General features: G+C 53.8%; 2 protein-coding genes across 36 annotated transcripts in view; one reads left to right on the top strand and one right to left on the bottom strand.

Moving 5' to 3' along the window:
• The window catches only part of JADE2 (jade family PHD finger 2), a 146,058-nt gene that overhangs the window by 40,267 nt on the left and 82,644 nt on the right, over positions 1 to 23,147 (bottom strand). For 2 of the 35 annotated variants that reach the window (XM_085014574.1, XM_085014572.1), the window contains exons 8-13: positions 15,647 to 15,736; positions 15,012 to 15,110; positions 8,837 to 8,974; positions 8,560 to 8,743; positions 3,254 to 3,311; positions 1,188 to 1,276 (exon numbers count right to left, since the gene is read on the bottom strand). In XM_085014574.1, coding sequence (XP_084870700.1) covers positions 1,188 to 1,276; positions 3,254 to 3,311 — 147 coding nt within the window. In that variant the 5' untranslated portion in view covers positions 8,560 to 8,743; positions 8,837 to 8,974; positions 15,012 to 15,110; positions 15,647 to 15,736. Of the gene's footprint in view, positions 1 to 1,187; positions 1,277 to 3,253; positions 3,312 to 8,559; positions 8,744 to 8,836; positions 9,343 to 10,324; positions 10,380 to 10,662; positions 10,720 to 11,735; positions 12,150 to 12,208; positions 12,326 to 12,497; positions 12,835 to 13,383; positions 13,611 to 14,069; positions 14,190 to 14,237; positions 14,469 to 15,011; positions 15,111 to 15,646; positions 15,737 to 23,147 lie in introns of those variants that run through there. The other 33 variants (XM_085014577.1, XM_085014586.1, XM_085014575.1 and 30 more) reach the window with 23 other exon arrangements.
• LOC146405755 (uncharacterized) lies at positions 10,802 to 12,742 on the top strand. Its single transcript, XM_085014596.1, is given in 4 exon segments — positions 10,802 to 10,877; positions 11,106 to 11,401; positions 11,403 to 12,051; positions 12,054 to 12,742. Coding segments are annotated over 3 exon segments (1,428 nt in total). The 5' UTR covers positions 10,802 to 10,877; positions 11,106 to 11,311.

The raw sequence follows: 23,147 nt of genomic DNA, 5'->3' as shown, positions 1-23,147 counted from the left end.
GAAGACCTAAGAGGGCGCAAAGAGGCTCTAGGATGCGATTTTTCAGGGGCTGCAGGAGGCAGGACCTCATGTCCGTTTGTTTACCCGACCCCGATGCTCTCCGCCACAGCTCCAGACGCCACGTCTCCAGCGCGCACACGGTCAAAGGAAAGAAGGCTCACGGTGCGGACGCATGTGAAACGGGCCCAATAAGGAGCGGATGAGCCACGTGGACTCCATCCTTCATCCCCACACCAGCAAATCCTGTCAACTCTTGGCTCAGCCTCCAGAATGTCCCACATTTGTCTTTTATTTTAAGGGCCTCACCTCACCCGCAGCATGTGGAAGTTCCCAGGCGAGGGGTTGAACTGGAGCTGCAGCCGCCAGCCTACACCACAGCCACAGCCACGCCAGATCCTTAACCCACTGAGCGAGGCCAGGGATCAAACCTGTGTCCTCACGGATGCTAGTCATATTCGTTTCTGCTGAGCCACGATGGGAACTCCAAGAATGTCCCACGTTTGGAGGCTGCTTCTGTTTCCACTGCCATCACCCAGCTCTGAGCCACCAACACTTCTGTCTTGGACAACTGCCAAAGACCCCTCTGCTCCCAGGCTTGTCCATCATATTCCCCTCACACAGCAGCGAGTGAGATTTTATCGAAACATCAGACTGCAGTGCCATCGTGGCTCGGTAGAAATGAATCTGACTAGCATCCATGAGGATGCAGGTTCGATCCCTGGCCTCGCTCAGTGGGTTAAGGATCCAGCGTTGCCGTGAGCTGTGGTGTAGGTCGCAGACAAGGCTTGGGTCTGGCATTGCTGTGGCTGCGGCGTAGGCTGGCGGCTACAGCTCCAATTCGACCCCTAGCCTGGAAACCTCCACATGCCGCGGGTGCGGCCCTAACAAGACAAAAATAAAAACTCAGACTATATCATTACTCTGCTTATGGTTCTTGAGAGGCTTCTCCTCTCACTCAGATCAACAGGAAGGTTTTCAGAGCAGTCTATGAGAACTGGCACACACCCCCCCCATTCATTCCACTCAGCCATACGAGTCTCCTTTGGCAATGGCTGTGTCCTCTGCCAGGAATGCTCTCCCTGTGCACTTGCACGTCCCCCACACAGCCCTCCCTCCGCACAGGTCTCTGTTCCTGTTGCCCCTCCACCTGTGTCTCATCTTTCTCCAGGATGCCTGGCACTACCCACCTCTGATGGTTTCTTTTCGTTCTGCCGGGGCCAGCCGGATTTGGTGCTGCTGGGCAACTTGGAGCATCTTGATGCAGACGTAGCGTGACCTGCAGAGAGAGCAGAGCCCATGAGGGCTCCCATGTCCACAGAAAGAAGGCCTAGGAGGAAAACTCTAGCTTGAATGTTCAGCGAGTAGAGTCCTCTGTGGACTGCGCTAGTCTGGGCCTCTCTAACGACGAATGGGGACATGACCCTCCTCCACTCACCCACCAGAAGAGGCTTGGGAGACAAAAGGACTTAGCTTATCATGTGAGCTAAGACAAGTCCCTCTGCCTCCTTCTTGGAGAAGGAGAGCTATGACAAGCCTTCCCAGGCCACTGTCCGCCTCCCAAGGATCAGACACTCCAGGACGATGCCAGTGGGTGTCCAGAGGCTAGACTGGGCAGTGGGAAGAGTGCTGCTCTAACGTGGACCCGAAGACCAGGCTTGAGCCCTGGCTCTGTCACTTACTAGCTTATCACCCTGGGCAAGTGAGTTAGGCTCTCTGAGCCTCGACCTACTTTTCTATAAAATGGGAGCTGGGAATGACTACCTCGAAGAGTCGTGGGAATGAAATACCATGTCTGCAGAGTTGCAGCACTCTCCCTGGCATACAGCACTGCCTCAAGAAACATTACCTATGATCAGTAAGGTCTGAGGGCCCTTGCTGGACTCCACTCAGGGTGGCCTCCACCCCTATGCGTCAAAGAGCAGCAGGCATGGCTGGGCAGTGGCGAGGACTGGCGAGAAGGGGCCACGCCTCAGCCTGGCCCAGCTCCGACGCAGAATACGCTTCAGCCCTGCAGGTGCCTTGCCCCCAAGGGTCCCTTGGCCTGCGATAAAGTTAGAAGCAGAGGATACATTTCTTCTCAGTTCTGCTGAGACAGAGCACAGGCCAGGTGCTCTGATCTACTGCCACGGGGAGGAAGAGCTGGCCGGGTCAGATACCAGAGCCAAGCTGAGCAAAGAGACTCAAAGGACCGGGAGTGAAACCTGGAGGGAGAGAAGGGGCTGGGACCTGTCATCCTAGTGCATGTGTCCCCAGGCTCCTGGGATTTACAGAACTCCAGGAGCTCTAAGGGGCCTTGGAGAGCTGAGCTCTCTCCTTCCACATGTTGCCCACCACAAACGTGAACGAGCTAAGATCTTCAGCTGCAGGGCTCCAGGCCCAGCTGCCCTGGCAGCATAGCCAGGGCTCCTGCCAGGGTGCACTCCTAGCTGGGATCCTCCTAGCAGCATCCCTCTCCTACACAGGCAGACCGGAGCTCTTTTCTCCTACCAGCTCATGCAGGCCCAGGTTCCTGGGGCATCTGAGAAGAGCTGCCTCCCAAGGCGTCTCCTGACATAAACCTCCCTTCTTGCCCCATTTCAGAAGAGGTTGCCTAAGCCCCATGTGCTCTGTAATAGTGCCTCCCACCCCATATCCAACTGATAAACTGAGCCCACACACAAGTCTGCCTCTGAGATTCTATCTCCAAGATCCCATGAAGGTCAGACTCTTTCATTAATTGCATTGGCAAAACATTTGCTGATCACCTATCACATGCCTGATCTAGCTGGGTACAGCAGTCAGCAAGACACAACCCCTCTTCTCCAGGAGCTTACCAGTGGTCAGGAAATGATACTTGGCAGGTGATTATAATAAACAGTGACAGGTTTTTTGATCTGTTGTGTGGACACTTCCCCAGGGCCCTGGCTCAATAGGAGAGCCAGAGGGAGAGGGAGGTGTTCCCAGCAGCCAGGAACAGCATATGCAAAGGCCCAGAGGGGAGCTGATCTGTTTCAACCAGAGGAAAACACGTGGGCGTGAGAGCTAGAGCACGTGCGTGTGAGAGCGAGAGGGTAGAGAGGAGCCCAGTGAAGAAGACAGCAAGGTCCTGGAGGCCACAGTGATGCGGGGACTTTCTTAGGAGCAGAGGGACCTGGCCTCATTTAAGCTTGCATCAACACTGAGACCATGGCGGCAGTGTCCCTCCATCTAGGAATGCGGGCCTAATAATTAGTCAAAGGCTTTCCCTGTAGGAGCCCCAAGTGGAAAGACTTACTGTCGGTGGTATCAGAGTTATCGCTGCTGATGGAGTATTTTCGCCTCTTCTCTTCCATCTGCAACAAAAGGCAGGCTCCATTATACTCACAGGCAGCTTGGGAAATCCTCATAGCTCCAAAAATTGCCCAAAAACCAACCTCCCCACACTCACCCCGCTGCAGGGTAAGAATGAGCACAAGGCTGTGCCCGATCCTTCTCCTCAGTCAGCCTCACCTTCTCCCCGCCCACCTGCAGGGGCCCTGGGGTGGGAGAGGCGGCCTCATCTCCCACCTCCTGCACACAGAGCCTTAGACAACCAAGAGTCTGCTCAAAGATGCCCCAGATGGAGAGCAAGGGGGATGAGCTGCCCCAGCTTTTTTTTTTTTTTTTTTTTTTTTTTTGCTTTTTAGGGCTGCACGCGCGGCATACCGAAGTGCTCAGGCTAGGGGTCGAATCGGAGCTGTAGACGCTGGCCTACACCACAGCCACAGCAACGCCAGATCCAAGCCGTGTCTGCGACCTATACCACAGCTCACGGCAATGCCAGATCCTTAACCTACTGAGGCCAGAGATCGAACCCGCACCCTCATGGGTCACAGTCAGCTTCTTTAAGCACTGAGCCACGACGGGAACTCAGAGCAGTTGCAGCTTCTACTCAAGGCCGCTCAGGCCCACCAGAGGATCCACCCCAAAGGGTGCCCAGCTGGGTGCCGAGCAGGGAGGGCACAGGGCACAAGGCTGATTCTTCCGGGAGGACCAGGAATCTGGGGCAGGGGACAAGCTAGCCCAGACAGCACTGAGGCCACATCCTGAAAGGGGCAGCCTGAGGGCAGTGGAATGGGGTGGTGGCAGGGAGGCTCTAAGCTGGGTCCCCGAGACACCGGGCCCAGGGTGACAGGGCTGGCCGGCCTCCTCTCTCCCCAGTGTCCTTCTCCAGGTAAAAGCACAGACCAACTTTATCTCCACCAGAGTACTGAGCTTCAGGGAAGGAAGGGCAGCCCGCCCACACGGAGCCCTTCCCCACGCACGCGGCCAGGCCGGCTCATGTTCCTAACGACCCAGTGAGGTGTGAGCTCTCAGCCTCATTTGCTGAGGAGGCTCGGTGCCTTGTCCTGCCCATGACTGGCTGAACTGGGATTTGAATCCACGTGGTCTGATCCCCGAGTCCACACTGAGCTGCCTTTGTGCCCTTGTCAGCTCCTGCCTGTTGGAAGTGCTTTCCCACCCACTATTTCCCCTAATCCTGCCGAGGCCTGGGTGGCAGAGCCTGCCCTTGTGCCCTCTGGGAGGGGAGCCCACTGAATGGCTTGGTAACCCGCTCCCAGGTCTCACAGCTCGTCAGTGGCTAAGTCCAAGTGGGAGAACAGAGCTGGGACTCGGGGCCCAGAGAGCTTTCCTCCATGATCCTGTCTGGAACGGGGTTGCCTCACTGTCCACAGCGAAGGACACGGAGCCCGTGGCAGTGGGGAGAAGGCCGCAGGGCTCATCCCAGTGGCGGGCCGGCCGGGCTCCTCCCCGCCTCAGAATCTCATTTGCCACCTGCTGTCACCCCAAGTCTGCTTCTGCCAAGCCCTGGGACTCACCTTATTTTACTGTGGCCTTGCAGAAACCGGAGAGCACTGGCTCTCTAAGGTGGGGTATGACCACTCAGAACGCTGAGCTACCTAGAAAGACCCTCCTGCCTCGAACTTGACCTTAACCAGGAGCTTCTCTCCGCCCGGGTCCCCCAGCAGCAGGCTCAGGAGGACAGGAAGGCTCGTTGGGGCTGCTCACTGCCCAGCTCCAAGGATGCAGGCCATGGGCTCCGTGGAGGGTGTGGAGGTAGAGGGATACTGGGCGCGGAGCACCGCGGCCGTCGGGGAGGCAGGAAAGAGGGCTCAAATTGCTACACGCCCACGGCTTGGGGAGAAGGGCGTGCTGATACGAAGAGACCTCCCCTCACCGAGACCTCAGAACAGCCTTTTGGTGCTGCCAGGCATGATGGCTGCTTCTCTCTCGCAGGAGAAGAAAATGAAATTCAGAAGTAAAGTGACTGAGCCAGGAAAATAGTGCTCGGGAGAAGTCCGCCTTAGGAGACCGGGCTCCTGACCTTTCGACTCCTCTGCCTCCGTGCTGCAGCCGGCGGCTCAGGTCACGGACTGCATGGGGCAATAATGTTCTGCCACCCACAGGTGCCCATCTTTGCTGTCCTCCGGGGCTTGAGGGGACAGAGGTGACTTTAACACAACTCTGACCCTTGCCTACATGTGGCCAACACAGCCCTGTCACAGGCGGGGCAGGAGTGGAGGAAGAGGTGCTCGAAATGCACGCACCTGTTTCCCCTGCAATGCTCTCCCTGTTTCCCCTGCAATGCTCTCCCTGTTTCCCCTGCAATGCTCTCCCTGTTTCCCCTGCAATGCTCTCCCTGTTTCCCCTGCAATCCTCTCCCTGAACTGCTTGCCTCTCCACTTCCAGCAAACAGGGCGCTTCCAAGCCAGGCTCTCCCATGGCTTAAAAGCAGCAGCTCTGGATTCAGGGAGGTCAAGTTCAATCCCACCTTCACTCCGCACCAGACACACCTCCCAAAGGACACAAACTGGATCTGGATTTTTACATACATCTCCTGAACTTAAAATGTTGGCAACTGATTCAGGATTTTTCAAACACTTCGACAGGGCCAAACTAAACACATTCGTGGGCCAGAATCAGCTGGTGAGTAAGTGAGAGCCGCATAAAACCCTTAGCACAGCGGTTGGCACCCCGTATGGGTGCTGGTTATTAACACCACGGCCGACTCAGGCCGGGAGGGCAGTCCTCTGACCAGGGCCCACCTGAGGGTGGGCTCCTCAGTGAGGCAGCGGGCCTGTATGGTGAGGAAGGTGCCCCACGGCGGGACACCTTGCCTGCCACTGCCCTGCTCGTCACGCGGGTTCCTGCTGCCCAGGACCAGTAACCTGTCGGCGTGCAGACCTGCACCCCCCCCCCCCAGCCAGCTCCCTGTCCAACCTGCCCTCCGTGAAACACCCCAGAGTCCTCCCGGGCAGGGTGTTATTAAAGGAACAGATTTTGTGGTGGCTTAATTGGAATAATAACTAGGTTTCAGAGGGAAGCCACCGCTTTGCTGCTTTCCTTTGAAACAAGTCTGTTCCAAAGGCCTCCCTGCCTCAGGTGAGCCTCTACTGCCAGTGGCTAAAAAGCCCCTCAGGAGGTCTGAGCTCCCCTGTGGGACAGCCCTTTGCCCCTGGGACCCCGTCTCCAACCCAGCAGAGGGGTCGGGGAGGATTCTTTTCCCAAAGCTGCACATCCCGGGCTGCACATGCAGCTGGGAGAGGGAGTGCCGAGATTCGGTCCCCACCTCTGGTTTCCCTCCCCTGGCTCCTCCAATCTCTCCCAAAGCAAAGGTCTGCTACGGGAGAAGCCCTCAGGGTCACAAGGTGCCTGCTTAGAGGGACAGAAAAGTGCTCCTGAAACCCTACCCCACAAAGGCAGCTGGGAAAGAAAGTGTCTCTGGCTCCAGCGCACTGGCACTCAGGCACCACCCCAGCTGGAGACACACACAGCTCTCCTTCGGGAGTGTGGCAGTTCTAGATCCCCCTCCACGAGCAGCAGCCCCACAGCCTCACTGTGCCTCCTCTGCCCCTCCACCCACCCTTGGCAAGTCCAGAGGGCGCTCCCCCAGCACACCCCAGGAGTCCCCCATCTCTAGGGCCACCGCACTGGTGCAGGCCCGTCTCATCTCCCGCAGGACCCCTCATTCATCTCCCAGCTTCCACTATCATCTTCTTATAATCCAGGAGGCACACAGCAGCCTGAATGATCTTCAAAAAGCATGAATCAGATCATGTCATGCCCTATTTAAAATCCTTCAAAGGCTTCCTGCTGATCAAAAGACAACACTCCAGCTTCTGACCATAAGACCCCACATGACCCGGCCCCTGGCTCCTGCGTACTGACCACCACTCCCTTTCCCAGCGAAACTGGCCTCCCTCTAACAATCCAAGAGTCCATGGGTTCAAGACCTGTGCTCAGGTGTGCGCTCTGCCTGTCATATTCCATGCAGTCTAGGCCCGTCTGACTCTCCATTCTTCAAGTTTCAGCTCAGATGGCACAGAGGTTGATGCCAGCTGCTTTATTTACGGAAAGCCCACCGCCCTGTTACTCAGCTTCTTCAGAACAACCGTCACAATCTGTGTTTGTTGATCTACTTGTTGAATGTCCTCCTTGGGAATGTACATTCCGCCACAGTAAAAAGCACAACCATTTGGATCCCTGCTGGCACCCCAGTGCCCCCTGGAGTTGCACCCAGCGTATAAAAGGGGCTTGGTACACATGGCGTGCTGGGTGTGCTCCTGTCCCCACCCTCTGGAAGTGTGGGGCAACAGAGCCCAGTCGGCCTGCTCGCCGCTTGCGGGAGCAAACACCCCGGCTCAACATTTTGTCCTGTTTGCACAGCCTGCCTTCCCCATCTTAACCTCACACATTTTCCAGGAGGCTTTATTTGGTTGGGCTCCTGGCTAATGATCAATGTCAACTCAGTAATAGGGCAGCAATTTGGTGGCAGATGTTTTCTTGGCAGCACTGGCCACTGGTCTGAGTGGGGGCCTCGGGTCTGGACTTGCAATACCCATGCCCAATGCCAGCCCCCTTTAAAGACCTCTCCGCAAATAAACTCAAATAAACACCCTGGGCCTCCATGAACGCCCTTCCAGCTGACCCTGGAAACAGTGGGCCTTTCAGGCCTGCGACTGCAGCAGCTCCCTGGGCAGTTAAAACACCCCAACCTGGCCTCCGGCCTCTCCTCTCTGGGGGCCACCAGGCCTACCCGCCTGCCACCACACACAGCAGGATTTCGTCCTCCTCCTTAGAAGGGGGGAGCAGGGGGAGGCTTTCAAGCAGGCAATTTACCATTCCAGACACAATCTTTCAAAGAGAAACAAAAACTCTCCCTGTCTGAGGCAGACCGCTAAGGCGTGTGTGTAATAAGATGCTAATACAATTTAATGATATTTCGGCTGGAAAACCCGTCCTCAGAGCCTGCTTGAGTCGGGAAGGCCAGACGTTCAGAAAACAAGAGTGGCACACTCTTAAAGCTGTATAAAAAACGGGGGTCAGAGCCCCACTCTTTCCTATCTCTTGTTAACTTTAACGCCTTCTCAGGGACACTAGCTGCCGTGGCAAAAATGAGTTCGTGACACACAGATGCTCAGATTTGCTTCCGCACGCACAGGGGAGCCTGAGCCCTCCTCCAACACCCATCACTGCCCACTGCAAGTGTCCCAAGGGGCACCCAGATCCCTCGAACACTATGCCCACACCCACCCTCTGCTCCCAGTTCTGGGGACATACCAAGGGGATCCTGGGAGACAGAAATGGGCTTTGTCTACTTTGTCCTTTGGCACCGTCTCACCCTACTTTCCACCTCAGAGAGGGCAAAGTTCAGTCCGCTCGCTCCCACGGATGGCTGCCCATTGGCAAGTGCAGGGTCCTCTGATCCCTTCTTTAGAGAAGGGAGCTGGCTCTCTGGCCTAGCCTGGAGGGAGAGATCAAAGGTCAGCTGCATTGGGTCCTCTCCAGATCATTCACAGCAAGCGTAAGAAGAGCTAATACCAAGCCAAGTGCTTACCACAGGCCTGGCTTCGGGTTTAGTCTTCTTCTTGCAACGTAGCACTTAATCCAGACACCCACCACGAGAGAGGTATTGTTATCAGGCCCAAGTGCAGATGGAGAAATTGAGGCATGGAGCAACTGCCGCAGCTGGTGACTGCAAAGCCAGCATTCAAAGCTAGACTGCCTGACCCCAAATAACGTTGTGGGCCCCCCCTCCCCGCCTCCACCCCACCCCCGCAGGGGCCAGAGTGTGCAGTGCACAGGCCTACGAAACCAGAATCTGGCTGGGCTACTCCGGATTCCTGTGGATTGTCTGAGAACCCTCTTGGGTTCCTGAACGCTGAGCTACGCAGTGACGTTCCCGTGTGGAGGACAGGACAAGCCAGGCAGCCCCCTGCCCCCCAACTCTGCCCTGGCCTTCCGGCAGAGAACCCAAAGGGAGAACTGTGAGGTCCACAAAGAGCCTGCCTGCTGGATAAGCTGGGAAGAATTTGGACTGGAAGCCTCTGACTTGGTTCTTGGCTGTAAAGACAAGTACCTCGGCGTTAACGGGCACAGCGATTCACCAGAATACCCTGCGCTCAACCTCAAGAACGTGGAAACCAGGGTTGAAAGCCTGACCTCAAGATTCTGAGAGGACCTGGGGGCTGGGGGTCAGCAGTGCCACCTCAGCTGTCAATGAAAGCTAAGTGGAGACTTCCGACAGCCTCTTGGATCAGGGCTATTGGCTGTTTAGCCAGGCAATTTAGGGAAAGGAAAAGCATGTTAGATGGGAAATGTTCTGGAAATATTTGCTGCATCCTGAGCCCAAACAACTCGACTCTTAAACACTTCAGCTCCAAAAGTGCTGGGGAGACCCTTGGCTAAACAGTTTCAAAACCAACATTCACTGCTCTTGCTGCCTGGGGCAAGGACTTCCCTCCGGGAGGCATTTGCTGTGGAACCAAATGCTTTTCCACTCGAAACAACAGCCAACAGCACTTGGGACAACCGAGAGGCCTCCAGATCAAACAAACATCCCTTTTCTTCCCTACCACGCAAACTTTCTCAATAAATTATTCGCCCACTTCGGATCAAAGCCTGTTTTTGCAGCCTATGACCTAAAAAGCAAATAGCATCTCTTAAACATGAAAGCCCTCCTCCCTGCCTGGGTTGGCTTTATTACTCATTCCTTCCCTTTACAGTTATTCTGTTGTTATTTTCCTCCTCTGCTTGTTAGATCGCTCTGCGAGTCCCAACCCGCCTGAGGAAGACGGGACAGGAGAGATGGTGCCATCACTTGGGGCTCTAAGGTGGGAGAGGAAGTGGAGGTAGGGGAGAAGTCAGCACCCTAGGAACCCAGGAAACAGGGCCAGGTCTGGTTGGCAGCTCCCTGCCCAGCTCGTCTGCCAACTGTCCTACTGGGAATTTTACCAGTAAAGGGCGGGAGTAAAAGCCACCTTAGGAAGAGGGGCCAGGGGGCCCTACCACCACCCAGGCCCAGGACTCAGTGTGCAAACCTAACCGTCAAAGGGACCTCCTGAGAGCTTGTCCAGTTTCAAAGCTCAGGGCTCCTCCCCCTTGCAACAAAGGCAAGGTGGCAGGTCAGTCGTGCTGCCTCAACTCCTCAGCTCAGACTGCAGACACGATGCCTCCTGACGACCTCCTGCAAACTCGGACCCTAAATGAAACTTTGTGTCTAGGAACACAAAGGGAAGGCGGGAAGGGGGTAGGAGGGAATGCTAAGCGCAGCAAGAAGGTTTGGAAATGTGCAGAAGCCAGAGGCGCGGGATGCAGGGTACCCTTGGCACCGAGCAAAGGGAAACGCAGCCCACCCCGCCCCACCCGCCTAGGACCTGAGACCTGCGGCCAAGGTGCTAAGGAAAAACGTCCCGGCCCACAGCAGAGGCTAAGACGATCGGGAGGGGGTGGCGCGGGCCTCCAGCCTGCCCCTAAAGGCAGCCTGCGGGACAGCAAGCTGGAAGCACGCCGGCGCGATTCCGACCGAGGGAGCCGGGAGGAGGAGCCGGAGGTGGCTGCGGGGGGCTCTGGCCCAGGCGAAGGAAGGGCAAGAGACGGTTCGGACCGGGGGTGGCGCCGGGAGGTGGCCTGGATGCCCGGGGCTGGGGGAGGGGCCTAGGGAGCGGGTGAGGCGAGTCGAGCCCCTTGGGGCGGGGTGGGGGGGGTGCAGTGTGAAGTGGCGGACTGGGTGTGTGTTGGGGGAGGGTGGGCGTCCTGGCCCTCTGGAAGCTACAGTGAAGGCTTCCTGCCTGGTTCGCAGACATTCCCCTTTTCTGACATCACAGCTACGAATCACCGAGCTGACCCCCTCTCGTCCTTTGGCCTGGAGAAGAGAGAGTCTCAGGGCTCGGAGATAAGCGGGAAGGCACCGGAGGGAGCCACAAGTCTGCACCCAGGCGGGGAGGAGGCGGGCAGGAGCCGCTCCGCAGGCGCAGGCGAGTGGGTGGGAAGGAGGGAGGGAGAGAGGGAGGAAGGAGGTGAGGCCGGGAAGATGCCACTGCCGGGGGCGGGGCGGGGCCGGGGATCCGGGAGAGGGACTGCAGCGGTGCCTGGTGGGGGCGGGGGCTGCAATGTCACTCATTTTGGGGGTCAGGTGTGTGAGTCCCAGGCTCGGGCCGCCACTTGCCTACATCTACCCAGTACCACCTAGGGCGCAGGGGCGGAGGCGAAGGGTAAGGGACTGCAGAACCGTCCCCGGAGCGGGACGCGAACCAGCAGAGTTGGGAGAAGGTAAACAAGGGCCACGCCCCCTGCCGTCGCCCCGCGGGCGCGCACCCGCCGCTCGGGCTGCTGCCGGTACATTTCCACTCCCAGCGCTTCTCCCCCGCTGGACTCCCGCGCAGCCTTGGAGGGGGGGCTGCCCCAGACCCCAGCCCGCGCCCCTCGCGCTGGGACTACGCACCTTCCATACTCACCTGGAAAGGGTATCCCCTGCCCCTCCGAAAAACTGCTTAATTTGTGCAAAGCCCCCGCGCCCGGGAGCTGAGCATGCTGCCCCCGCGTGCAGAGCCCGCGTGCACCCAGCCCAGAGAGGGGGCGACAGGGCGGAGGCGGTGGCCCCCGGAAGGTGTCTGGGACCGGACCGGCTGCACGTGAGCCCAGCGCGGGGTCATGTGCACCGGCTCAGCCCGGTTCGGCGCCCGGACGTGCTGCGTATCAACAAAATGAAACTCGGGGAGACAGGAGGGCAGAAAGCTCCGGGTCCTCCGAACCCCCATCCCCGGCCGCTCGATCTCCTCTCCGCACCGGTCTCCCGCCGCAGCCCCTCCGCCCTGCCAGAGCCCGCGGGGCAAGTTGCAGCCCTGGCGCGCCCCCGCCCGCCCGCGCCCCCTCCCCGGCCCAGGGGCGCTTTGCCGCAGTCATTAATAAAGAAGGTCGCCAAGCTCACCCTTCCAAAAGTTGTTGTTGCATGCGCCCCTCTCAGCCTCCCCGCAATGTACTCTTTAAAACACGACTGACCAACATGCGCAATCTCTCTCCCCTGTGCTGTGCATCGGCACCCCCCCCCCCCCCCGCGCGCTGGCTTCCTAGAACAGGCAGCCAGCAGGAGAGAGAGGGAGCGAGCGAGCAAGAGAGAGAGAGCGCGAGGGAGCGAGGAGCGCTGGCAGATCTGTTGCAAAAACACAAAATAACGCCGTGGAGATGCGCAGGGCCAGTCGCCGGGGGCTGGATCTTACCTTGCTCCGCGGTGCCCTTCCGAGAGGCGCTACCCCCGGCTACACGCCGCGGCGGGGACCGGCGTGGGAAGGATGCTCCTGAAACCCTGAGCTCCTGGGGCCGGCGCGGGCGGGGGGCGCGCATCCATCCGGGGTCGTGGCGAGGGAGGCGGCGGGGCCCGTGGGGTCCCCGGCCCCGCACCCCGGCCAGGGACAGTCAGCCTGCGGGACCTAAGCCCTTGCCGCTAGGAGTGGGCGCAAAGTAACTCCATGGACGCTTCTCACCCACCCCCCAAATAGCCTCCAACTGCGATGGCCGCGGTCGGCACCATTCACCAACCCCCCTGTGTATGTTTCTGTTTCTTTTTAAACCAAGACTTCCTTGTGATCTCTACAGAAAAAAAAAAAAAAATGTGTTGGGGTGGGGGTGGGGTGGGGGCGGGCAGGAGGAGCGAGGGAGGGGGAGTAGCCACTTTTTTCTTATTCACTCGGATCTCCACTCCTGACAACCCCCGTCGCCCCCCCCCCCCCCGCCCAGTTGTTTGGCTTCAGCAGCGGGTCCAGGTAGCACTGCAGGCCTCCGGGGGAGGGTGCCCTGCCAGGCGGCCCTCCAGTCTGCACCTCGGGCCTGGACTCCCCACGGGCTCTGGGGCGCCCCCAAGCCCGCCCTGTCCCCAGGGCCGGGCCCAAGCTGCGGCTGCGCCCGTGCAAGTCCCATCAGGTCTGCTCACACTTCACACACACACACACACACACACCCCGCCCCTCCACTCTCTCACTCACACTTTCTGCTCACACCCCGCCTCCTTTGCGCCCCAGACCCGGGCGGCGCCCCCCGCAACCTTTAAAAAAAAAAAAAGCAAGCTTATACTTAAAAAAATCTTTTGGCGCCATATTAATGACGTACTTAAAATTTGCCATTTCTCCCTGCGTCAAAAAGACGTTTCTTTGCAAATAACAGCCTGAAGGCGACACTCGCGGAGAGAACGAGGTTTGCACTGAGCACCCCGCCTCCCGGGGTTCCAGAGCTGGAAGACCCTCGCTCTAGGCCCTGCTTCTGAATCGCGGGTTTTAAAATGCGAATCGAATAAATCGCGTGGCGTTTTGCAGCGCCAGAAGTGAGCAGAAAGTGCTGGCTGGAGCGGAGGGGAGGGGCGCGCGCCGAGTCGGGGGGAGGGGGCGCGGCTCTCCTCCCCCACCCACAGCAGATGTAAACTAACGTCCCGGGCGGGGGAAACTTGAAATTGTGGGCGACCTCAGGAAGGAGGGGCGGTCCGTAAAGGGGGTCCTTCTCGGGATCGTCGCCCCTTCCCCCCGCCCGGGTGCCTCCTGGCGCCCAGCTCAGCCCCGCATTTCCGGGGGGTGGGGATCGCTGTGATGGGTGGGTGGGTGGGTGGCAGCATATCCCAGCCCCAGCACTAGTTTGCTCCGGGGTATTCACTTCCCCTTGGCTCATTCTTCCCATTCCCCCTAAAGGGTTAAAAACCGAGGGGCAACTTCCAAGGATTGGCACTCGGGGAGGAAGCGGGGCGCCCTTCTCCCCACCCTTCGCCTCCTCGCCCCTCCTCCTCCGGCTCCACTTCCCGACTTGACCTTGTGGTGCACAAACAGTGCGCTCGGATCCTCGCAGTTTCTGGAAGAAGAGCCTGCGCTCGCCAGGCAGGCGGGCTGTCGGGCGGCTCTCGGGCGGCGGCGGGGCCTTGGGTCGGTTCCCGGAGCCACGGCCACACCCACCCTACCCGCTGCGCCCGCCGCACTCACCTTCTCTCGAGGAAGGAGCAGGGCTGGCTTTCTGGATGGGGAGAAGTGGGGGCTAAGCTGCAGCCTCCTCAGAAGCTCCCAGCTAGGGAGGGGGTGTTCTGGTCTGGGTGGTGGGGGGGAAGACCTGGGATCCTTGCCCTACGTCCTCAAAGTATCACTGCCAACTTTTTCTTCCCCTTCCCTTTTCACTGCCCCTCAAAACTGATCCAGTAATTTCTTCAACTCACCTTTGGCTTGGAAGGCACGTGGGTGAGCTGTGAACTGGGACAGGAACCGCCTACCCTCTCCAAGACTGAGGGTTGTTTAGTCTTTCTTTTCCCCTCCACCCCTTCCGTGTAAAGATAAATATTCAATTTACATAAGATGACATTTATGTGACAATTAAGAAGATTCCCCGATGGAATGTTGTGAACACATTTGCTTATAGGAGAAATAAATCTAATAATAAACAAACTCATAATAACAGCACAAATCCTCCGACAGGGTGGACTGTCTACACTACAAAGAGGGAGATGATGGATGCTGAAATAAGCACTTTTTGCAACAGGAAAGAAATATGAGCTCAAAGGGAGTCACTGCAACATTTCTCTTCCTTGGCCTTCATTCACAAAATCTGAGGAGACTTGTCTGGCAGGATTGAGGGGCTAGATATCACCTCCTAACTAGACCTGCTCTCACTTTCTGTGGTCAATGGGTAAGATTTTCCTAAGCTCAAGCTCTGTGTGGTGAAACAGATGTCCCGGGCTGTGAGCATGCAACAAAACAGTTAAATACCTGGCCTCTATGCTCTGCTGCTTCATGTGGGCAAGTGAAAGTGAACTCATCTCTGGGTCTCTTTTTCCTCTTCTGCAGAATAGGATAGTTGGAGGGTTCCTGAGGACACACACACACACACACACACACACTCTGTATGTGCACAGGGCCTGGCTTCGAGTACACGGTGCACATTAGCACTTTTCCCAGTGCCTGCATTTTGGAAGGGTGAATGCACTCTCTGAAAGCTAACGCTGAGAAACTGAGGGACACATGCAAGAAGGTGTCTCCAGGAACTCCCAGACTGGACCAAAGGAAAGGCTAGGAGAAAAAATTGTGAATGACAGCGGACTTCATGGTCAAGTTCCTGATGGTAACGGCACATCTGAGGTGAGGGTGGAGGTACTGATTTACAGTGGCGCAGCTCACAGGGACGGCTCTTGCTGGGTCTAGTGGCAGAGGGTTTATAGGCAAGAGAGGACTTAGCCATTAGGATCCCGTGAACCTTGGCAAATAGTTGTAAAGTGACCTAGAGGGAGAAGAGGGCGTGGATGACCATTTGCAGGTCACCTGCTCTGTGCTGTAGACTGTTAGTCTTCCCATTGCATCCTCACAAAAACCCCAAGGTATGTATTCAGAAAGGTTTAGCAACTTACCAATAGTCACACGGCTAGCAAGTGGTGGCAGAACTGGCACTGAGTCCAGCACACCCCGAGACCTATGTATTTGTCTTCCATTTTACCACACTGCCAGAAATAAAAAGAATTAGTATTACAGGTTCAGTTGGGGATGGGAGCCTGACTGCAATGCTGGCAAGAAAGAATTGTTCGAGCAGCCCTTTGCCTCTGAGGTCCCTGAGTCTGGGTGAGATCCAGGTCACCTAAAGAGTCCTTGGAAGACAGTTCTTGCTTAGCATTGGGAGCCCCATCAGAATCCTTGTTTTCCCACAGCTCTCTGCTACTGTTTAAGGCTAACCCTGGAAATATAAACATAATGATAGCAGTAAAGCTACTTATACCTCCTTAATCCTTCTTAAAAGTCTCAAAAGTCATTAATTTTCACAAAAAAAAGAGAAGAAATATAATATTCTTGGAGTTCTGATCACTCATTTTTTTTTAACAACTATTTATTAAATGCTTTCTGTATGCCAGGCATCATTCTGGATGCTGAGGACATGGCACAAACATGACAGACAAAAATGGCTACTATCATGGAACTCACTTTCTAGATAAAGGAAACACACATTTTTTAGAAAGCTTAAAAATACTATGTTTGAAGGTAAGTGCTGTGGAGAAAAACTAAGTAGGAAAGGGGGATACGGCGTGTGAGAATGCAATCCAAATAGAGTCCTCAGGGAAAAGCTCACTGAAAAGGTGGCTTCCAGTCAAAGAAAGGGAAGGAGGGAACTGTGAGGGTTTATGGGGGAAGAACATTCTAAGCCAGGGATTTTTTTTTTTTTTTTTTGTCTTTCTGCTATTTCTTGGGCCGCTCCCACGGCATATGGAGGTTCCCAGGCTAGGGGTCGAATCGGAGCTGTAGCCACCAGCCTACGCCAGAGCCACAGCAACACTGGATCCGAGCCGCATCTGCAACCTACACCACAGCTCACAGCAACGCCGGATCGCTAACCCACTGAGCAAGGGCAGGGACCGAACCCGCAACCTCATGGTTCCTAGTCGGATTCAATAACCACTGCGCCACGATGGTAACTCCTAAACCAGGGATTTTTAAGCTGGATTCCACAGACACCTCCCTCCGGAGGTCTGAGAATAGAATTCAGAAGGAAACAAAAATTGTATTTTTCATTTTTTATTTTTGCTTTTCAGGGCCTCACGCATGGCATATGGAAGTTCCCAGGCTCAGAGCTGCAGCTTCCAGCCTACAGCACAGCCACAGGAACACAGAATCCGAGCAACATCTGTGACCTACACCACAGCTCACAGCAGTGCCAGATCCTTAACCCACTGAGTGAGGCCAGGGATTGAACCCGAATCCTCATGGATACAAGTCAGGTTCATTTCTGCTGTGCCGCAATGGGAACCCCCCCAAATTACATCTTTATTTTCACTAATTAAAATTTAGTGTGCTCCTCGATTATGAATGCAGACAGCAAATCACAGTGATATTAGCAGCACCTGTGACATTGTTGCCCATATAAATCTCAGATATTTTCATATCACATTATAGTTATTGCAAGCATCTTAAAATATCATTACATTTATCACTACTTCAAATTTATCCTGCTAGCTGTTAAAATTTAAGAATTGATTAGCAACATATATTGCTCTATCACAAATTTAAAAAATATTCTGAGGAGTTCCCATTGTGGCTCAGTGGTTAAAGAATCTGACTAGGAACCATGAGGTTGCGGGTTCGATCCCTGGCCTCAATCAGTGGGTTAAGGATCCGGCGCTGCCGTGAGCCATGGTGTAGGTTGCAGACACGGCTCAGATCCCGCGTTGCTGTGGCTCTGGCGTAGGCCGGTGGCTACAGCTCCAATTGGACCCCTAGCCTGGGAACCTCCATATGCCGCGGTAGCGGCCCAAGAAATGGCAAAAAGACAAAAAAAAAAAAAAAAAAAAAAAAGTTGAGGAGTTTCCACTATGGCACGACAGGATCAGCGGTATCTCTGCAGTGCCAGGATGTAGATTCAATCCCTAACCCACTGAAATACAGCCGGCACAGTGGGTTAAAGGATCCAGCATTACCATGGCTGTGAAGTAGGTTGCAACAGCAGCATAGGTTCGATCCCTGACTTGGGAAATTCCATACACCGTGAATGGGCCAAAAAAGAACAAAAAAAATTTTTGAGAGTTGTGTTTCAATATAATTGGTTTTCTTCATAATTTATGAAGCTTATTTTATGGATTTAAACACATACTCAAAAGGAATCCACAGGCATCAAAGGGGTCCATGGTTAAGAGCCACTGTCTCTACACACAGATGAGCAAGGAAAAAACTTTGAGGCAGGAATGCACTTAAAATGCATATGCAAACAGAAGAGATCATACAGGGCATTGTTAGCAATATGGCTTTTGCTAGGAGTGATGTGGAGGGTTTTGAGCAGAAGAATGACGTGTATCATGACCCTGGGTTTTACAGGTCACTCTGCTGCCAGATGGAGGACTAAGGGGAAAGGCTGAAGCAGGATCCGTTAGGAGGTCCTTATAATAAAAAGATGACAGATGACATTAACCTGGACTAGGGCAGTAGCTGTGGAAGTGGTCAAATTCTGTATATATTTTGAGGATAGCTCTGACAAGATCTGTTGCTGTGAAAACAAGAAGTCAAAGATGACAAGAGTTTTACCTTAAGCCAATGCAGAGAGGCAGCTGCCATTAACCTAGGAGAAACTGTGGAATGAGTAGGTTTGGGAGGAAAATAAGGGGCTCAAAGTCAGACATGCTAAAAACTTGAGATACAAATTAGATATCCAAGTGCAGCCAATTCTGTAGGCAGCTAGAAATGCAGCCTCAGCCCAGGGGCAAGGTCTGGGGAAAATACCATTTGAGAGGGGTCAGGTGGATAGTATTTAAAGCTTTAGGGCTGGCTCAGGTTGCCAAGGAAGTGAGTGTAGACAGAGAAGAGTTCAAAGAATGGTGTCTTTGGGCGCTGCCCACTTAAGTGGTCTGGAAGATTAAGAAGAATCAGCAAGATGTTGTCAAAAAAGAAGTATTCAGGAGTTTCCGCTGTGGTGCAGTGAGTTAAGAAGCCGACTGCAGTGGCTTGGGTTGCTGCAGAGATGAGGGTTCAATCCCTGGCCGGGGAACTCCCATATGCCATGGGAGCTGCCATGGGAAAAAAAAGTATCCAATCACTTCTGCAAAGAAGAGATACAAAAGGACAATGAGCACATAAAAGCATAAGGATGGTCAACATCCTTAATCACTAGGGAAACACTACAGTGAGGTACTGCCTCACGCTCATTACGACAACCCCCCCCCCCCCCCGTTTTTAAGCTGCTGCGTGCAGCAGCTTGATGTGAGATCTCAGTTCCCAGACCTGGGCTGTAGTGGTGAAAGCACTGAGTCCTAACCACTAGACTACCAGGGAACTCCCCCAGGATGGCTACTATTTACAAAAACAAACAAAAAACAGAAAATAGTAAGTGTTGACAAGGATGTGGAGAAATTCAAGAGCTTGTGCACTGTTGATAGGAATGGAAAACAGAACAGCTGTCATGGAAAACAGTAAACAGTATGGCCAGTCCTCAAAAAAGCATGAAAAGAATTACCATATGATTCAGCACTTCTGGTTTTGGTACAAACTCAAAAGAATTAAAAGCAGGGTCTTGAACAGATATGTGTATACTCATGTTCATAGCAGGATTATTCACAATAGCTAAAGTGTTCATCAGTGGGTGAAAGGATACGCAAAATGTGGTATATGCAGAGAATGGAATAGCTTTCAAATTCAAAAAGGAAGGGATTCCGCAATATTCTACAACACGGATGGACTTTGAGGTGCTCATGCTGAGTGAAATACGCCAGTCACAAAGAGACAAATAATGTATGATTCCACTTATGTGAGACATCTAGAGTGGTGAAAGCCATAGAGACAGAAAGTAGAATGGGGGTTGCCGGGTTGGGGAAGGGAGAAAATGGGGAGTTATTGTTTAACAGACACAGAGTTTCAATTTTACAAGATGAAAGACTTGTGGAGATGGATGCCGGTGATGGTTGCACAACAATATGAATGTACTTAATATCACTGAACTGTACACTTAAAAGGGTTAAGATAGTAAAATTTATTTTTTTATTTTTATTTATTCTTGTGTTTTGCTTTTTTTTTTTTTTTTTTGTCTTTTGCCATTTCTTGGGCCGCTCCTGCGGCATATGGAGGTTCCCAGGCTAGGGGTCTAATCGGAGCTGTTGACACCAGCCTACGCCAGAGCCACAGCAACGCGGGATCCGAGCCGCGTCTGCGACCTACACCACAGCTCACGGCAACGCCGGATCGTTAACCCACTGATCAAGGGCAGGGATCGAACCCGCAACCTCATGGTTCCTAATCGTATTCGTTAACCACTGCGCCACGACGGGAACTCCGTGTTTTGCTTTTTAAGGCTGCACTCACAGCATATGGAGGTTCCCAGGCTAGGGGTCGAATCGGAGCTGTAGCTGCCAGCCTCCGCCACAGCCCCAGCAACGCGGGATCCAACTGTGTCTGCGACCTACAGCACAGCTCATGGCAATACTGGATTCCTTAACTCACTGAGGGAAGCCAGGGATCGAACCCACGTCCTCATGGATACTAGTCGAAGTCGTTAACCACTGAGCCATGACGGGAACTTCCTAAGATAATAAAATTTGTATTATGTATCTTTTCCCACAATAAAAAATCAAAAAAAGTTTAAAAGAAAAAAAGGAGCAACAGCATTCGGAGAGATAGAGGGACTGTCCCGGAAGCCAAGTGGAGAGCGTTTTATGAGGAAGGAAAGCCCTGTGTCCAAAGCTGCCAAGGGTTCGGGACAATTGATCACTAAGTTCAGCCACACTGAGGCCACTGGGGACCTAACAAGAGCCGTGTCAATGGAGTGGCATGAGCACAAGGCTGAACGAGTGAAGAGAGTGGGAGCGTTTATGGTTGCGATAGCTTGGTCCAAGATTCTGCCTGAAAATGACAGGTCCTCCGTGTATGTAGAAATGGATAATTATGTACACATAGAAATTCAATTGAAATGGCTTTTCCTGAGGATATTTCAGATGCCAGGCATAGGAATGGATGCTCGAGATACTGAGAGAAATAAAACATTCACTGCCTTCCAAGATTTCCTAAGAGCTCACAGTCTAGCAAACTTTGTGGACACATGAAATACACACCGAGTGATGTGTGTGGCTAAATACACACAATCAGCCTGGGCATCCGTTTTTCCAGCATAACAGACAATATGGTTAAAACTGTAGATTCCAGATTCAGGCAGTCACGGGTTTGAATCCTGCCTCCACCATTCACCAGCTCCATGACTTGGCACAAAGCAGTTAACTTCTCTGTGCTGCAATTTCCTCCTCTGTAAATTAGCGATGCAATAATGTCAAAACTTTAGTGTGTCTGGAATGCTTGTTTAAAATGTATATTTCTGGGCCTCAGTTCCAAAGGCTCTCATGGGGCAGGGCCAGGGGATCTGCATTTTTAACAAGCACCTGGTCATACTTGATGCCCTTGTCCTTGAACCATGCTTTGTAAAACACCAAGAGCTTATTCCTGCGGTGCCATGCACTGGCTTGGCACTCACTAATTGCTCACTTGATAGTAGCCATTCTTCCTGGGGTTCTTAGTGCTAACCAAAACAAACCAACCAACAAACCAACAAACAAAAACCAAAAAAACCCTTTTTAATAACTTGCAATTTATGTCCAGAAGCAGAAGTCCAGCACACTATAAGCACCCTGAATGGAGAAAACAGCATAAGAATCATTTAGCATTTATTCATCGACTATTTATTGAGTGCCTACTATGTTCTGGACAGTATTCAAGGACTGGAGAGACAGAAAATATCTGACTCAATAAGGTGTCTGAGTCATCAAGGTAGGCAGAAGCCCAACTGTAGTTAGCCACACGCTAGCAGCTGACCTCTGGGCCAGGTGACAAGTCCTATGTTCACGCGCTAGCTGCTTAAGGCAGTACTTCTCCAACCGTAACAGGCACATAAATCACCTGATCTTCTTCAAGGGCAGAAGCTGATTCATTAGGTCTGGGGTGGGGCCTGAGAGTCTGCATTTCCAACAAGTTCCCAGATGAGGCTGATGCTGCTGGTCCATGGATTATGCTTGAAGTAGCACAGGTTTAAAGGGTTAGGAAAAGTGGATCACACCCTTGCCCTAACATTAGAGTTCCTGGAGAAATCCTGGGAACCCGGAAAGGAAAAGTGAAATCTGGGAAGATTGCGTAGACGCAAGTGAGGCTGGCTCATGCCTTCTTCTGTATTCTGTTCCTGGAGTTCAATCCTTACTCTCTCAATGGCATTGGGCCTCCCCTAAGGGAAGGTGAACATTCTATTGGCCATTCGGTAAATATTTCCTGGCTGCCTACTCTGTGCCGAGCCCTGTGCAAAGCATATAGTTTGGCATTCAAGAGAAGACAAGTTCAGCAGCTTCTGCCTCCTAGGCTCGAAGCAGGGGCTGCAGCTACAGTTTGGAACAGAGAGAAAAACTGCCCAGGGTTGTATCTATGGCAAGACCCAGCCTTGGCTTTTCCTGTGGTGCTATAAATGCATGACAGGGAGAGAAACCCCTCTGGAGTCTCTGCCAGCTGGTTTAAAGATGGTACTGACCAGCCCCAGGAGATGTCTAGCTGATGTGCCAGCCAGGCCACCTGTCCCTTCTCAGACGCTCAGACCCCGCCCAGTGGCCACAGATGGCAGAAGGCAAGGAAGATCCCTGGGGTCTCCAAATGCCTCCCCAGAAACTGGCAGCAGGCAGTAACTCCAGCCAAGCCAGGGGCCAGCTTGACCAGAATCAAAGTGTGAGACACCCCACTTGGAGCTGAGGGGCCTGGCCCAATCCAAGAACCATCAAGAACCAAAGGCACCGGCTCCAAGTCAAGTTGAACTCTGTAAGGACAAATCCTTTCTCCCTTTTCCAGGGTTTCTCATAAAGCAAAGCACATATCTTCCTTCCACGTGGCGGTCTTATAAAGACATTTTTCATACATTTACTGATGAGTTCATAGCCATGCTCGAGGTAACTTGGTTTTAGAAAGAGCATGCATTTTCCAAGCGTCTAGACAAACAAGGCTCTTTCTCAGGGCAGTGAGTTCCAGGGCAAGACCCTGTCTTCTAAGGATTTAGGTCTCCTTAGGAAGACAAGTTCTTAGGCACAGATGGCATGGTCAGGGTATAACAAGCTGTCTCGGGAACCTGTGGGTCAAGAGAGTTTCTTGAGAGCGGCTGAGAGACGGGCCTAAACACAGAAGGCAGCTCAGATGAGATGGGAGGATGGAGGATGTTCCCGAGAGACGGACGGTGTCTGCCTGGTCTGCAAGAGCGCCGTGGAGAATACATGAGGATGCCCAGAGCGGGCCCCAAGCTTCCTCCTGGAAAGGGAACGGCCCTTTGTTCAGGCAAACATTCTAGTACGCTCCTCGAGAGTGAAAGGTGAGCGCTCACAGCTGCCCCACGTTGGGAGGAGGAGGAGATGAGCACATGCAGTCTGCTTC

The sequence above is a fragment of the Sus scrofa genome, chromosome 2 (assembly GCF_054392235.1).
Source record: "Sus scrofa isolate SSC_HxYL_T2T_F1_AM1 chromosome 2, Sscrofa_HxYL_maternal_Yorkshire_Landrace_v2.0, whole genome shotgun sequence".
Taxonomy (NCBI): Eukaryota; Metazoa; Chordata; class Mammalia; order Artiodactyla; family Suidae; genus Sus; species Sus scrofa.
This window is presented reverse-complemented; position numbering and strand designations above follow the sequence as displayed.